The sequence below is a fragment of the Erinaceus europaeus genome, chromosome 14 (genome assembly GCF_950295315.1).
Source record: "Erinaceus europaeus chromosome 14, mEriEur2.1, whole genome shotgun sequence".
Taxonomy (NCBI): domain Eukaryota; kingdom Metazoa; phylum Chordata; class Mammalia; order Eulipotyphla; family Erinaceidae; genus Erinaceus; species Erinaceus europaeus.
The window spans coordinates 100027734-100041847 of NC_080175.1; the positions used below are offsets into that span (position 1 = coordinate 100027734).

Consider the following 14114-nt stretch of genomic DNA (forward strand, 5'->3'; position numbering starts at 1 on the left):
AGGAGACTAGCAGGAATATATCTGTGGGACTGGGTGGTGCTGCGGCTGGTTAAATACACACCTTGCAGTGCACAGGGACCCAGGGTCAAGCATCCAGTCCCCACCTGCAGGGGGAAATTCCATGATTGCTGAAGCAGGGCTGTGGATGTCTCTCTGTCTCTTTCCCTCTCTGTCTCCCCCTTCCTTCTCAATTTCTGTCTCTAGCCAATAAATGAATAAAAATCTTAGAGGGTTTGTGTACCTGAAGTCAGTTTATTTAGGAGATAAATAGGTGATTGTGTGAACTTCATGGGCAGAGGGATAGCTCATCCCAGGGGGTGTGATCATGGCCATGTGCACAGCCCAGATTCAAACCCCAGAAACACAAGGGGAAGCTCCAGTGCCATGAAGTCTGTCTGCCTCTAGTTGAAGTAAAAACAGTGAAAAAAATCTGCCCATATGGGACGATCTCACTCTCAGGCAGAAGTTGAAAAACAAGATCAGAAGAGAAAACACAAGTAGAACCTGAAATGGAATTGGCGTATCGCACCAAAGTGAAAGACTGGGGTGGGTGGGTGGAGAGAATACAGGTCCATGAAGGATGACAGAGGAGCTAGTGGGGGTTGTGCTGTTATATGGAAACTGGGAAATGTTATGCATGTACAAACTATTGTATTTACTGTTGAATGTAAAACAGTCCCACAATAAAGAAATTTTACAAAGAAAAACCTCTGCCAAGGGTCAGTGAAACTGCACAGGTTCAAGCCCCTGACATGCCAGGGGAGGGGGGGTGATGCCAGAGATGCATCAGGATCAGAAGTCCCTCCCTTTCATCCTGTTTCCCTCTCTCCATCTCAAGAGAGAGAGAGAGAAGAAGAAATAAATGAGAGGTGGGTAAGGGGGAGTCTGCCATGAGCCTTGGCTGGATCTCAAGGATTTTGCCCTGGAAACGTTTTCATCTGCTGCCTGTGGTGGTTAACATGTCAAGTGTCAGCGTGCTCGGACTGGCCCCGGCCCGGTGTCAGCGTGCTCGGACTGGCCCCGGCCCGGTGTCAGCGTGCTCGGACTGGCCGCAGGCCACCAGGCTTTAGCTGGTTGTGTATGGGGGGCGGGGGGGTGCGAGAGATTAACTTCTTTCTGTCAGTGTGATGAAGCAGCTTGCTCTCCATAAACTGACAGTGTGCTTTCTTTCTTTTTAAAGACTTTATTTCAAATCACCTTGTAAGCCCCAGGTCTTAACAGCCTGGCAAGGCCAGCGCTGGCCCCACCCCCACCCTGAGAACTCCACCTTCCAACTGTAACCTTCACTCTCCCGCCAAGGGCCTCCCGCTTGGATGCTTGGATGGCAACTGGAGTCAGCTCCAGCCCCTCCACCGTCACGTGAGCCGACTCTTTGTGAATAGAGATTTTATTGGTTCTGTTTCCCTGGATGAATATGGCTAAATGCTTCTCTGAACTGGGTTTAGTTTGCGATTTGAGCTCTTTTTATTAAAAAACAGAAATGCTACTCGATTTCCTACCTAAGGAGAGTTTGGGTGGGTGTGTATAGCACTCTGTGCTACGCAGCATGGCCCTACCCAGCATTAGAACAAACTTCCAAGCACACCTGGCGTCTCCTGGGTCGGCTACACAGGCCATCTGGTCGCACAGGCCATGGCCGCCTTTCCAACCCAAGCTCTTGATGTTTCATCAGTCAAGCAAATAGCAGATGTGCTGGTTTGAGCCCCCGTTCCCACCTGCCAGGAGGAAGCCTCACGGGTGGTGAAGCAGGTCTGCAGTGTCTGTCTCTCTTCCTCTCTCCCTGTCTCCCTTTCCCTCTCGATTTCTCTCTGTCCCATCTAATAAGGAAGAGAGGAGGGTGGGGAGGGAGATAACAAGTGCCAGTGTTCACTGCTGTCTTCTCAGACAGCCTGTCCGGCACCCGTCCTGCACTGGTCGCCACCTCCCAGCCAAGCTCCAAGGCTCTGCACAATTTCCTCGGGGCTTTGCGCTTTCTTCCGACCTAACCCTCCCACCCCCACCCCATCTTTCAAGTGGAAAAGTCGGACACTGAATCGGAAGCCTCCTAGTCTAAGTAGCATGTATTTTTGTATTATTTTAAACTAGGCACTTTGCCAGAGTCACTATTTAATACAGAAAAATAGTCCAGTATGAACTTGCTTAATGTTAATAAAAACACTACCTAAAAAAATGTCAACCTACCTGTAGATATTTAAAGCATATTGAATATGAGGAAGAGAGCGACTGATGCGTCTGGCTTTCTAGTTACTTGGGGGGAGCACAGCAGTGATACCCTGCTACAATATTCAATTTGGCTTTTTTGTAGCTTCCTCCCTGTCCCTTCTCCTATGAGCTACCCCCAAACTTGTGCCTGGTGCAGAGCCACAGACATGGGGCTGCTGCTCTGCTTTAGTCTGTGTGTGTGAGGCCGGAGTTCTGCTCTGCCATATATGACAGTCTATTGGGATTTTTTTATTAATTTTTGGGGGGAGAGGGGGTTCTTTGTGGGTATTTTTTTAAAGATTTTTTAAAATATTTATTCCTTTTTGTTGCCCTTGTTGTTTTATTATCGTAGTTAATTCCTTTTTGTAAATTTTTTATATTTATTTATTTTCCCTTTTGTTGCCCTTGTTTTTTATTATTGTCGTTGTAGTCATTACTATTGTTGTTACTGATGTCGTCATTGTTGCATAGGACAAAGAGAAATGGAGAGAGGAGGGGAAGACAGAGACAGAGAGAGACACTTGCAGACCTGCTTCACTGCCTGTGAAGCGACTCCCCTGCAGGTGGGGAGCCCAGGGATCAAACCGGGATCCTTACGCCGGTCCTTGTGCTTTGTGCCATCTGTGCTTAGCCTGCTGTGCTACCACCTGACTCCTTTTTTAAAAAAATATTTTTGGGAGTCAGGCGGTAGTGCAGCGGGTTAAGCGCACGTGGCGCAAAGCACAAGGACCGGAGTAAGGTTCCCGGTTCGAGCCCCCGGCTCCCCACCTGCAGGGGAGTCGCTTCACAGGCGGTGAAGCAGGTCTGCAGGTGTCTGTCTTTCTCTCCCCTTCTCTGTCTTCCCCTTCTCTCTCCATTTCTCTCTGTCCTATCCAACAATGACAACATCAATAACAACAATAATAATTATAGCAACAATGAAAAAGAACAAGGGCAACAAAAGGGAAAATAAACTTTAAAAAAAATATTTACTTAGTATTGGAGAGAAACAGAGAAATTGAGAGGGGAGTGGGAGATAAAGAGGGAGAGAGGCAGAGAGACGCCTGCAGCCCTGTTTCACCACTTGTGAAGCTTTCCCCCTGCAGGTGGGGACCAGGGGCTTGAACCCAGGTCTTTGCACACTGTAATGTGTGTGCTTAATTAAGTGCACCACCTCCTGGCCCCTGGAATCTTTCTTAAAGGTGAAAACATGGTAAATTGCTGAGATTAGCCACCTGTGTTTCATAATTCCTCTTTGTTTCTCCCTGATGATTCACAAATTGGAGTTAACTCGACACGTCCCCAGTTTATTATAGGTTATCTTCATGCTAGAGGACAGTCAGATTTATAAATTAAAAAAAAAAAAAAAAAGCTCGACCATGAATTTTGTTTTCTGTGTTCATTTCCAAGGAAGCTCTTTTTTTTTCTAAAAGCTAAGTGTTATTTATTTATTTTTTATTGACTAGAGACAGAAAAACTGAGAGGGAGGGGAGATAGAGAGGGAGAGAGACAGAGAGACACCTGCAGCCCTGCCTCACCACTCGTGAAGCTTCCTCCCTGCAGGTGGGGGGGCAGGGGCTTGAACTGGGGTCCTTGCGCACTGTGACGTGTGCGCTCGACCAGGGGCGCCACCGCCCGGCCTCTCACAGCATCCTTCAGTTGACAGCGTCCAGGCCTCTGTGCTGTGAACACCAGCGGTAGCCGCATAAGCACGTCGGTCACCTCTGAGTCGTGCAGAGTGTTGGGTTCGGTAATCCAAGAAAATCACCAAGAGACCAGGGTGATGTAAAGACAAAGAGCTTTATTATATTCTAGCCGGCCGAATTACTGAGCGGCCGGTGCAACAGCCTTCTGGCCATCGACCCCGTACCCAAGTCTTTTAGGGTTTATATACCTTTTACGTCACATGGCTACGTGACAAGGTTCAGCTGCACAGTATGGCTGCATGACAGTTTCACAACAATAGTTATCTACAGCCCCCAGGTGCAGGGGAGGGGAGGGAGGGGTCTTTTTTTTGGCCTCGAGGTTATTTCCTTTTCCTGACCCTAGGCTCCCAGACTGTTTTCTCAGAGTCTGTCCTTGGATCTATCTCCTGCCTTGCAGACTCCCAGGCTTGTCTCTGTTTACAGCTTTAACCCCTGAGAACTGCTTTCTTCCTCAGGGACAGGCCTGCCTTATAATTGCCGACTTAACCCTTGGGTTTCCTGAGACTAGGTTCATTCATCTCATTATTTACCATCTTACATAAATTTCTTTCTGTTCAGTTCCTACCCAGAGAACCGCCATGCAGAAGACATCCCAGAGCAGCCCGTCCAGGCGCCCTGACAACACCGCCTACAAGCAGCAGCAGCTGCCAGCCTGCCGGGTGCAGCTCACGGCCAGCAGAGTGCTCCTCTGCTTCTTTGCCACCGGGCTGTCCTGCCTTGCCATGGGCATCGTCCTCCTGCTGTCTGCAAAGGGCATCCAGGAAGTGGAGGTTGGTCCCGCCGTGCCCGTGCCCATGCCCGTGCCCGAGCACAGCGTCTAAGAATCATTCTCCGCTTTGCTTCTGACTGTGGACGCGTGGTCTCCCATTTGAGAAGCAATGAATGAGGCGGGCGGGGGGTGCAGGGGGTGGTGCTGGGTGCTGCTGTCCCTCCTCGCCATGACCATCATGACCGGCTCAGACCCAGCCGGGCTGGCCGCAGAGGCCGTCTACGGGGGCCCGGCAGAAATCAGAGAAGTTTTCTGTTTGCAGAGGACTGAGCAAGCCAGCGACTCATAGGTAGGAGACGCAAATGGGTGAGATGGCCCGAGGGAACAGTGTGGGTGACATGGTGCGCCTGGTGGGGCACACGTCACTGTCACGAGAACCCAGCTTCGAGCCCCCGGTTCTCCCCTGCAGGGGGAAAACTACTAGTGGTGAAGGCATCTGCAGGTGTCTCTGCCTCTCTCTAGCTCCCCCTGCCCTCTGGATTTCTGGCTGTCTCTATCCAATAATTAAATAAAGATAACTTTTAAAAATTGTTATTTTTAAAAAGAATATTCACTCTTCCAGTAACCTCACAGATCACCAGTTGTTGAGTGAGATGATGCTGATGAGAAAAACAGTCCCTGAAGGGTGGGGTAGATAGCATCGTGGTTCTGCAAACAGACTCATGCCTGGAGCTCCAAAGTCCCAGGTTCAATCCCCAGCACCACCACAAGCCAGAGCTGAGCAGTGCTCTGGTAAGAGAGAGAGAAAGGAAGGGAGGAAGGAAGGAAGGAAGGGAGGGAGGGAGGGAGGGAGGGAGGGAGGGAGGGAGGGAGGGAGGGGAAGACTGAAACATAATAACAAAAGATCCCTGGAGGTTCAGTACTTAATTGAGGTCAGAGGCTGGCTGAACCCGGGTCCTACTCACCACTGCGAGTGCCAGCTCCCGGGTCCTACTCACCGCTGACAATGCCAGCTCCTAGTCAGTGGCAGCTCTGTTGTTTACTGCTTTTTGAAACCCGAATGCAGGGCCTGGGGAGACAGCATAATGGTTACGCAAATGACTTCTAGGGCGGAGGCTCTGAGCGGCTGGTTTCAATCCCTAGAACTGAGCAGTGTTCTGGTAAAATAATAAGACTGAAAAATAAAATTTGAATGCAGGACTGGCAAAACAGTTCACGTGGGGAGTACACTGCTTTGCTGTGAGCAAGACTCAGAACACTGAACGACACCTTGGTGCTATAGTCTCTCTCCCTCTCTCTCTCTCCCTCTCTCTCTTCCTCTCCCTCTCTCTCTCTCCCTCTCCCTCTCTCTCTCCGTCTCTCTCTCTCTCCCTCTCTCTCTCTTCCTCTCTCCCTCTCTCTCTCCTCCTCTCTCCCTCTCCCTCTCCCTCTCTCTCCCTCCCTCTCTCTCTCACTCTCTCTCTCTCCCTCTCTCTCCCTTCCTCTCTCTCTCCCCCCGCCTTCTCTGTCCGAATAAATAAATAAAATTAGGATGCAATTTCAACATATCAGAAAACGCAGCAAAATTTTCAATAATAACTGTCCGTCCAAACCTTGCTGTTCATTTACAGAGTTGTAGAGATAAGTAGCTGAGTACAACTAATCAGTCTTTTGACCCATCTTTGATGCTAATTAATTGACCGTGTAGCCTCCTTGTGGCCTTGTGTGAATTCACAGTCCCCTCTGAGTTAGTTAGTTTTGTCTCCCAGGGGATTTTCCTTATAAACCCGACTGACTAGTATCTGCCAGCTCAGGAGAAGCCACCCCTTGCTCCCCTGCACCTCCCCACGCCCTCCAGCTTCTTGTGACTCCTCACCATGGGGAAAGAGAGCAGAGCCCATAACAGCCCACCCCCACCATGACCCCTGGGCACCTGAGCCACAAGGTGGCCATGACGGCCTCCGTGAGCCCACCCCCCTCCCTTGGCCTGGAGAGTCGAAGACTTAGGACTCAGGACCAGAATGTCAAGACAGGTAGGTCCGCATGCCACTATTTTTTCCAACTAGCATTTGTCCTTCCTCCTTCCTGTCAGATTAATTACACAGAGACGTGTGCAGACTGCGCAGCGCTGAGGGAGAACGCCGACAATTTTGACAAGGAGTGCTCCTGCTCTATTCCCTTCAATATCCCCCAAGCCATGCAGGTGAGTGGAGCAAGTCAAGCCTGCAGCTGGCTCTAAGCACATCTGTCCCTGCAGAACATCTGGCAGGCGCAAGGGAAGGGGCGGGGAGTCTCACACAGCCCCCCACGCGTGCGCGCGCGCACACACACACACACTTCTTCCCTCTGAAATTCTTTCCTTCTTCCTTCCTAAGTTTCCAGATTTTGTTCCTACTCAGCTCCGTAACAGACCTCTGAACACCTAACTGGTTCTACAAGAGGGACCACAGAGATCACTGAATCCAGCCGTTCAGTATGTAGCGAGAAGGTGAATAGACAGAAGTCTAGTGACGTGGCCTCGCAGCGAGTCAGGGGTGGGGGCCACACACCTGATAGGATCCTCCGCCCGTCCCCTGTGCCATTCTAACTGTCGCTGGCTGTCCGCACTGTGAGCAAAATGCCAAAGGAAGGAGGAGAAACCCCAGCCCCTGGGCTGAGCAAAATCTCCTGTTGGTCCAGGTCCTCAGAGAAGCCAGTGCCAAGACAGTCTCAGACAGACGAGACGGGGCAGGAAGCACTGCCTGTTGGTTGACGGTGTTATAATGTGCGAGGACCCGGGTTCGAGCCCCTGGCCGCCACCTGCACGGGGAAAGCTTTGCAAGTGGTGAAGCAGTATCGTGTCTGTGTCTTCCCCTTCCCTCTCAATTTCTCTCTGTCTCTACCCAATAATAAATAAACAAAAATATTCAAAAGGAAAAAGAAAAACACTTTGTCACCCAGAGGAATAAAATAAAAGACCGTGATCAAGGTGGCGGTCCGCCCAGTCCCCAGTCCAGCACACACATTAAAATACCGCAATAGCCACGTTCAAGCCCCCGGCTCCCCACCTGCAGGGGTGCGTTTCACAAGCAGAGAAGCAGGTCTGTGGGCCTCTCTCTTTATATATCCCTCCCCTCTCAATTTCTATCTGTCCTACCAAATAAAAAATTACTTAATTGAAAAAGGGGAAATGTGGGGGCCGGGCAGTGGCGCACCTAGTTAAGTGTACACATTGCCGTGCGCAAGGTCCTGGGTTCAAGCCCCTGGTCCCTACCTGCAGGGGGAAAGCTTCACGAGTGGTGACGCAGGGCTGCAAGTGTCTCTTTGTCTCTCTGCCTCTCTGTCTCCCCCTCTCCTCTCAATTTCTCTGTGTCTATCAAATAATTAATTTTTAAAAAAGGGCAATGGCCTCCAAGAGTGGTGGATTCATTGTGTCACAGTAATAACCCTGGTGGCAATAATGGGGGAGGGGACGGGTGGTAGTGCACCAGGTGAGTGTACATGTTGTAATGTGTGAGGAGCCGGGTTTGAGCCCTGGGTCCCCACCTGCACGGGGAAAGCTTTGCAAGTGGTAAAGCGGTATTAGGTATGTCTCTGTCTCTCCCTCTCTGTCACCCCCTTCCTCTCGATTTCTGGCTGTCTCTATCCAGAAAATAAAGATTTAAAAAAAAGATATGAAAAGAAAAGAAAAGGAAGGGAAAGGAGAGGAGAAGGGAGGGGAGGGGAGAGGAGAAGGGAGGGGAGGGGAGGGGAGGGGAGGGGAGAGGAGAGGAGAGGAGAGGAGAGGAGAGGAGAGGAGAGGAGAGGAGAGGAGAGGAGAGGAGAGGAGAGGACAATGATCTTCAGTTTTGCTCTGTTAAATCTTGGACAAAGACCCGTTGAAAAGAGCCAATTAAAATGTCCTCACCCACAGTATCGCAAGTGTTCTCAGAGTATTGATTTCTCCGTTTATAAACGCTTGTGACTCTGGGTAAGATCTCTTTTTGGCCGGGAAGGAGCCTGTGATGAGCTGTGTTCTGTGGACGTCCTAGTTTGGCCAGTTCAGGCCCAGCAGCAGACACTCCCCCTCTGGGGTGAGGAGAGGAATCAGCCGTGCCGGCCTCACCTGACTTGGTCGCCTTCAGGGCTGTGCTGTGTGCCATGTTGTGGCCTCTGTCCCAGCTGACCAGAGCCTCGCCTGGGTGCTGCGGAGACCTGAGACCTGAGACCTTTCTCTTGCGAGTGGCCAAGGCCCTCGGTCTTTGGTGTTTTCCGGCCACACTTCTCGTAACTTTCACTCTATTCCTCGCCTCCCCTGGGTACCAACTCTCATTTTCCATATTCATCTTTCTTTTTCACTTTGTCTTCATTATCCTTATTTATTTATTTGGATACAGACAGAAATTGAGAAGGAAGGGGAGGTAGAGAGAGAGAGAGAGAGAGACACCTGCAGCCCTGCTGCACTACTTGTGAAGCATTCCCCCCTGCAGGTGGGGACTGGGGGCTTGAACCTGGGTCCTTGTGCCCTGTAACATGTGTGCTCAACCAGGTGTACCACCCCCTCCCCCCATACTCATCTTCTTAAAGGCCCTTGGAATGAAGTTAAACGTCCCTAAAATGCTGGGGGTTTTATATTTTTTATATTTATTTATTTTCCCTTTTTGTTGCTCTTGTTTTTTATTGTTGTTGTAGTTATTATTGTCGTTGTTATTGATGTCCTTGTTGTTGGATAGGACAGAGAGAAATGGAGAGAGGAGGGGAAGACAGAGGGGGAGAGAAAGACAGACACCTGCAGACCTGCTTCACCGCCTGTGAAGCGACTCCCCTGCAGGTGGGGAGCCGGGGGCTCAAACCGGGATCCTTACACCGGTCCTTGCGCTTTGTGCCACATGCACTTAACCTGCTGCGCCCCACCCGCCCCCCTTCGTGTTGTCTTGTCCGCCAGCATCCAGACTCAGCTGGCTCAGGAATCTGCTTTCCCGCCAAGCAGCACCCGACAGGTGGACGCAGTGCAGCCGGCTGATCAGCAGTCGCCCCGCACGGAGTTGCCAGCAGAGCCCGTGTGCGCCGTGCCGCGCCTCGCAGCCGGCCGTGTCCCCTGAGCAGAGGCAGCACCGGGTCACCGGAGCCGTGCCACCCGGGGCAAGTCCCCGCCTTGCGACTGCAAGCTGTGTTTGGTGGATTTGCTTTGAAATCGAGTGGCTTCCGATGTACCAGGGCCCCTCGGCACAGCAGTTGTCTTGTTATTGCTGAGAAATGATGTTCTCAAAGCCAAGTTGCATGTATGGAGGCACAAGCCCTGAAGGGGCCGGGTGGTGGCGCACCTGGCTGAGCGCACAATGCACAGGACCCGGGTTTGAGCCCCCCGGCTCCACCTGCAGGGGGAAAGCTTTGCGGGTGGTGAAGCAGGGCTGCAGGGGTCTCTGTCTGTCTGTCTGTCTGTCTATCTATCTATCTATCTATCTACCTCCCGTTTACTCTTGATTTCCGGCTGTCACTACCCAAAAAGAAACTACAAAGCCTGGTTAAATATATTTTTAAAAAGTCAAGGCAGGCAAGTGTGGCCCTTAGGACACTGATAACAGGTCCTTTCGTCATTTGGTGACTGTGTTCAGACCAGGATTTTCTAACACCAACACCAAAGTGACTTCCTGGGTTTCTTCCCGTTTCAGGGAAGGGGCTGTGCGTGTCTGTGGTGCGGCGGGCATTCTCGAAGTCCTCTCCAGGTGTTCACACTGCAGTTAGCTTCTCCTGCATCGCTTTTCCTTGCTTTTTTCCTTAAACAGGGCGATGTTTATATGTTCTACAAATTGTATGGATTCTACCAGAACCTCTATCAGTATGTCTTATCCAGAAGTAATATCCAGCTAGTGGGCACTGATGTAAAGGTAAGCTTCTGTTGAACTTGGTCACATACTGCTCCCTCTCTCTCCCTCTCCCTCTCTCTATCTCTCTCTTTTTCTCTCCCTCTATCTCTCTCTCCTCTCTCTGCCTCCCTGTCTCCCTCTAGCTCTATCCCTCTGTCTTTCCCTCTCTCTCTCTCTCTCTCTCTCTCTCTCTCCCTCTCTTCCCCTTCTCTCTCCCTCTCTCCCTCCCCCTCTCCCTCTCCCTCTCTCTCCTCCTCTGTCTCTCCCTCTCTTTCTCTCTCTCCTCTCTCCCTCTCTCTCTTCCCCTCTCTCTCCCTCCCTTTTTCCCTCTCTCTTTCCCTCTCTCTTTCCCTCTCTCTTTCCCTCTCTCTCCCTCCCTCTCTCTCTTTCCCTCTCTTTCCCTCTCTCTCCCTCTCTCTCTTCCCCTCTCTCTCCCTCTCTCTTTCCCTCTCCCCTCACTCTTCCTCTCCCTCTCTCTATCTCTCTTCCTCTCTCTCTCCCTATGTCTCTCCATCTCCCCCTCCCTCTGTCTCTCCCTCTCTTTCTCCCTTTATCTCTCTCCCTCTCCCTGTCTCCCTCTCTCCCTCTCTCTCTATCCCTCTCCCTCTTTCTACTTCTCTCCCTCTCCCTGTCTCTCTCCCTCCTCTCTGTCTCTCTCTCTCTCTCCCCCTCTCTCTCTTTCCCTCTCCTTCTCTTTAAGCAAGATGGGCCTTTCAGTGTAATAGAGATCATAGAATCAAACTCAAAAGTCAAGGTCTTACAAGACAGAACTGTTGACCTCGTCCAGGAATCAGCTGAGAGGGTGTGCGCTCAGGACACTGCAGCTGGTAAGAGACACCAGCCCTCCGGAGGGCAGGAGAGGAACCTTGTCCACAGCTGACCCGCCCCGCAGTGGCCTCACGCGGCCGCTCCGCCCTGTGGCTGGCGCATCCAGTCCGACCCAGCCCAGAAACAGTGGCCCTGCTTCATCCACTTTGGTCTGTTGAAGGCCCTGTCAGGCCAAAGCCACAAGACTGCATTCGGGAGACATGACACTCAGCTTGCTGGCAAGGAGAGGCGTAAGGAAGCCTTTTCTTAGTGCCGTCACTGTATGAAAGTGGAAGCCGAGTGAGTTTTTTTTTTAGCAACCGCTGTGCTTTTTTTTTTAAACATTACATTTTTTAATTTTTATTTATTGCCTTTTGTTGCCCTTGTTTTACTATTGTTGTGGTTATTATCGTTGTTGTTATTGATGTTATTGTTGTTGGGTAGGGCAGAGAGAAATGGAGAGAGGAGGGGAAGACAGAGAGGGGGAGAGAAAGACAGACACCTGCAGACCTGCTTCACCGCCTGTGAAGCGACTCCCCTGCAGGTGGGGAGCCGGGGGCTCGGAGCCGGGATCCTTACACGAGTCCTTGTGCTCCACACCCCGTGCACCTAACCCGCTGCGCTACCGCCCGGCCCGGCCCCGGCAGTGCGCTTTGTCTATTTAAGGTCAGTAGTTTCAGTTACCTCGCAGACACATTGCTGGGCTGTCTGCTATGCTCGGTGGGCGTAAACCCTGCACACGCCCAGCTCCAGGAGGCAGAAACTGCCGAGTCCACGCGTGCCCAAAGCTCATGGGAAACAAACACCAGGGAAAGTTTCCTTGGCCCGCGTGACCCAGTGTGGGCTGACGCGCATTGCCGGGATTCCAAGTGCGCCTTCTCAAGGATGCCAGCGAGCCCCCTCTGCACGCAGCACACCGACGGCTGTGACCCATTCGCCACCCTCAACGGGACCCCCATCGCCCCGTGCGGCGCTATCGCCAACAGCATGTTCAACGGTAAGCTGCTCCCACAGTGTGCTCTCTGACTTGCCTTTCTTTTCTTTAGAGTTTACTTTTTTATTTTTGATCTAATTTTATTTACTCGTGATCGAATGCTGCTTTGCAAACTTACATGTCAATGGGTATAAACCCACACTGTTGCCCCCGCCAGAGTTCCGAATCCCCAACCCTCACTGGAAGCTCCAGCCGTCCTCCCAAGGCTGCAGACAGGGCTTCACTAATCTTTCCGCAAGCTTCTGTCAGTATCTGTACAGGATTTCCCCCTCAAAGGTCCCGTCTTCTCTCCCTTTCCAAGCTGCACACACTCGATTACTCCATCTGCTGTCCCTCTCTTTTTCCTCTGTTCTCTCCGGGTCCTGATCTCTGTTAGAAACATGTGGCAACCTTGATGCCCAGAATCTCAAGAGTTGAATGAAAGGTTTTTCTTTTTTTTTAATTTTTTATTTATAAAAAGGAAACACTGACAGAAACCACAGGATAAGAGGGGTACAACTCCACACAATTCCCACCACCAGAACTCCGTATCCCATCCCCTCCCCTGACAGCTTTCCTATTCTCTATCCCTCTGGGAGTATGGACCCAGGGTCACTGTGGGATGCAGAAGGTGGAAGGTCTGGCTTCTGTCATTGCTTCCCCGCTGAACATGGGTGTTGACAGGTGGATCCACACTCCCAGCCTGTCTCTCTCTTTCCCTAGTGGGGCAGGGCTCTGGGGAAGCGGAGCTCCAGGACGCATTGGTGGGGTCGTCTGTCCAGGGAAGTCCAGTTGGCATCATCTTAGCATCTGGAACCTGGTGGCTGAAAAGAGAGTTAACATACAAAGCCAAACACATTGTTGACCAATCATGGACCTAAAGGCGGTTTTGTTTGTTTGTTTAAGGTTTCGTATACATGATCCACTGACTTTGGTATTTTATTTTCAAACAAGTCCTCCTTTGCTGGAGATCTGAAGTCATCAAGTAGCATGAGTCCAACATAGTTGAGTGGTGTTTTCAGTACTTGAGGCCTTGACAAGAGCAAAGAGCACTGTGGTTTCAGTCCTGCGGTGTGTGTGGGCCTGCAGGGAGGGCTTCCTCTCAGCGCTGCCTGTCTCGGCAACAGTGCTTGGCTGGATCTCTAACACAGCGTTAAATCTCTTACAGACACCATCATTCTCTCATACAACTTCAACTCGTCCGAAGACATCAAAGTCCCAATGCTCAATCAAGGAATTGCCTGGTGGACAGACAAGTATGTCAAATTTCAGAATCCAAGTTTCAATGATCTTCCTAGCGCGTTCGAGGGTAAGGCCGAGACATCTGCTGAATATTCACACCTCTTGACGCAAACTTTGATTTTTACGTGTGGGAAGATGTTTATGACTCCTCCAGCTTCATTTCTTTGTCACCTTCCTTTTTATTCTAACTTTCGCTGATAATGCTCACCTCTACAACCGATCGCAAACATGGAATGACTGGCGCCTGGTTCCTTCCAGTCTGCCATTGGGAAGAAAGTGATATTTTCAAAGAGCTTGTTACTTCATCTCCAGCCAGGGTGGGTGTTTCAGGCAGACTGGTGCACTTCTGAGAGCAAAGGGAGGGAGGGACTAGAATGGCTATTTAGGCGCTAACATGGCCTTTGGGTCTGTTAATCAGCAGACTGGCACTTCCATATTAGTGCACCTACCACAAGCAACATGTTTTTTTCAGTTTTTATTTGTGATAAATAGTGGGTTACAAGATTGTGCAATACAGTGCATAGCTCCACACCACACCCACTGGCCAAGATCACTTCCATAGTTCTCTCAAAGTCTCCTTTTTCTGCCTCCAGGGTTGAGCTGGCACTCTGAATCCACTGCTCCTGGTGGCCGCGTTTTCCACTTTGTTGGGTGGGACAGAGAAATTGAGAGAGGAGAGGCAGAGAGGCAGA

The 14114-nt window shown here is 50.9% G+C and overlaps 1 protein-coding gene across 3 annotated transcripts in view; it reads left to right on the plus strand.

Annotated features, from left to right (window-relative positions):
- The first annotated feature begins 40 nt into the window (after positions 1–40).
- Positions 41–14114, plus strand: part of LOC103125911 (cell cycle control protein 50C-like) — a 22818-nt gene continuing 8744 nt past the window's right edge. The window contains exons 1-6 of one of the 3 annotated variants that reach the window (XM_060172180.1): positions 52–533; positions 4457–4657; positions 6668–6778; positions 10320–10421; positions 12120–12204; positions 13349–13489. In XM_060172180.1, the coding sequence (XP_060028163.1) occupies positions 510–533; positions 4457–4657; positions 6668–6778; positions 10320–10421; positions 12120–12204; positions 13349–13489 (664 nt within the window). In that variant the 5' untranslated portion in view covers positions 52–509. Of the gene's footprint in view, positions 534–973; positions 1375–4456; positions 4658–6667; positions 6779–10319; positions 10422–12119; positions 12205–13348; positions 13490–14114 lie in introns of those variants that run through there. The other 2 variants (XM_007536759.3, XM_060172181.1) reach the window with 2 other exon arrangements.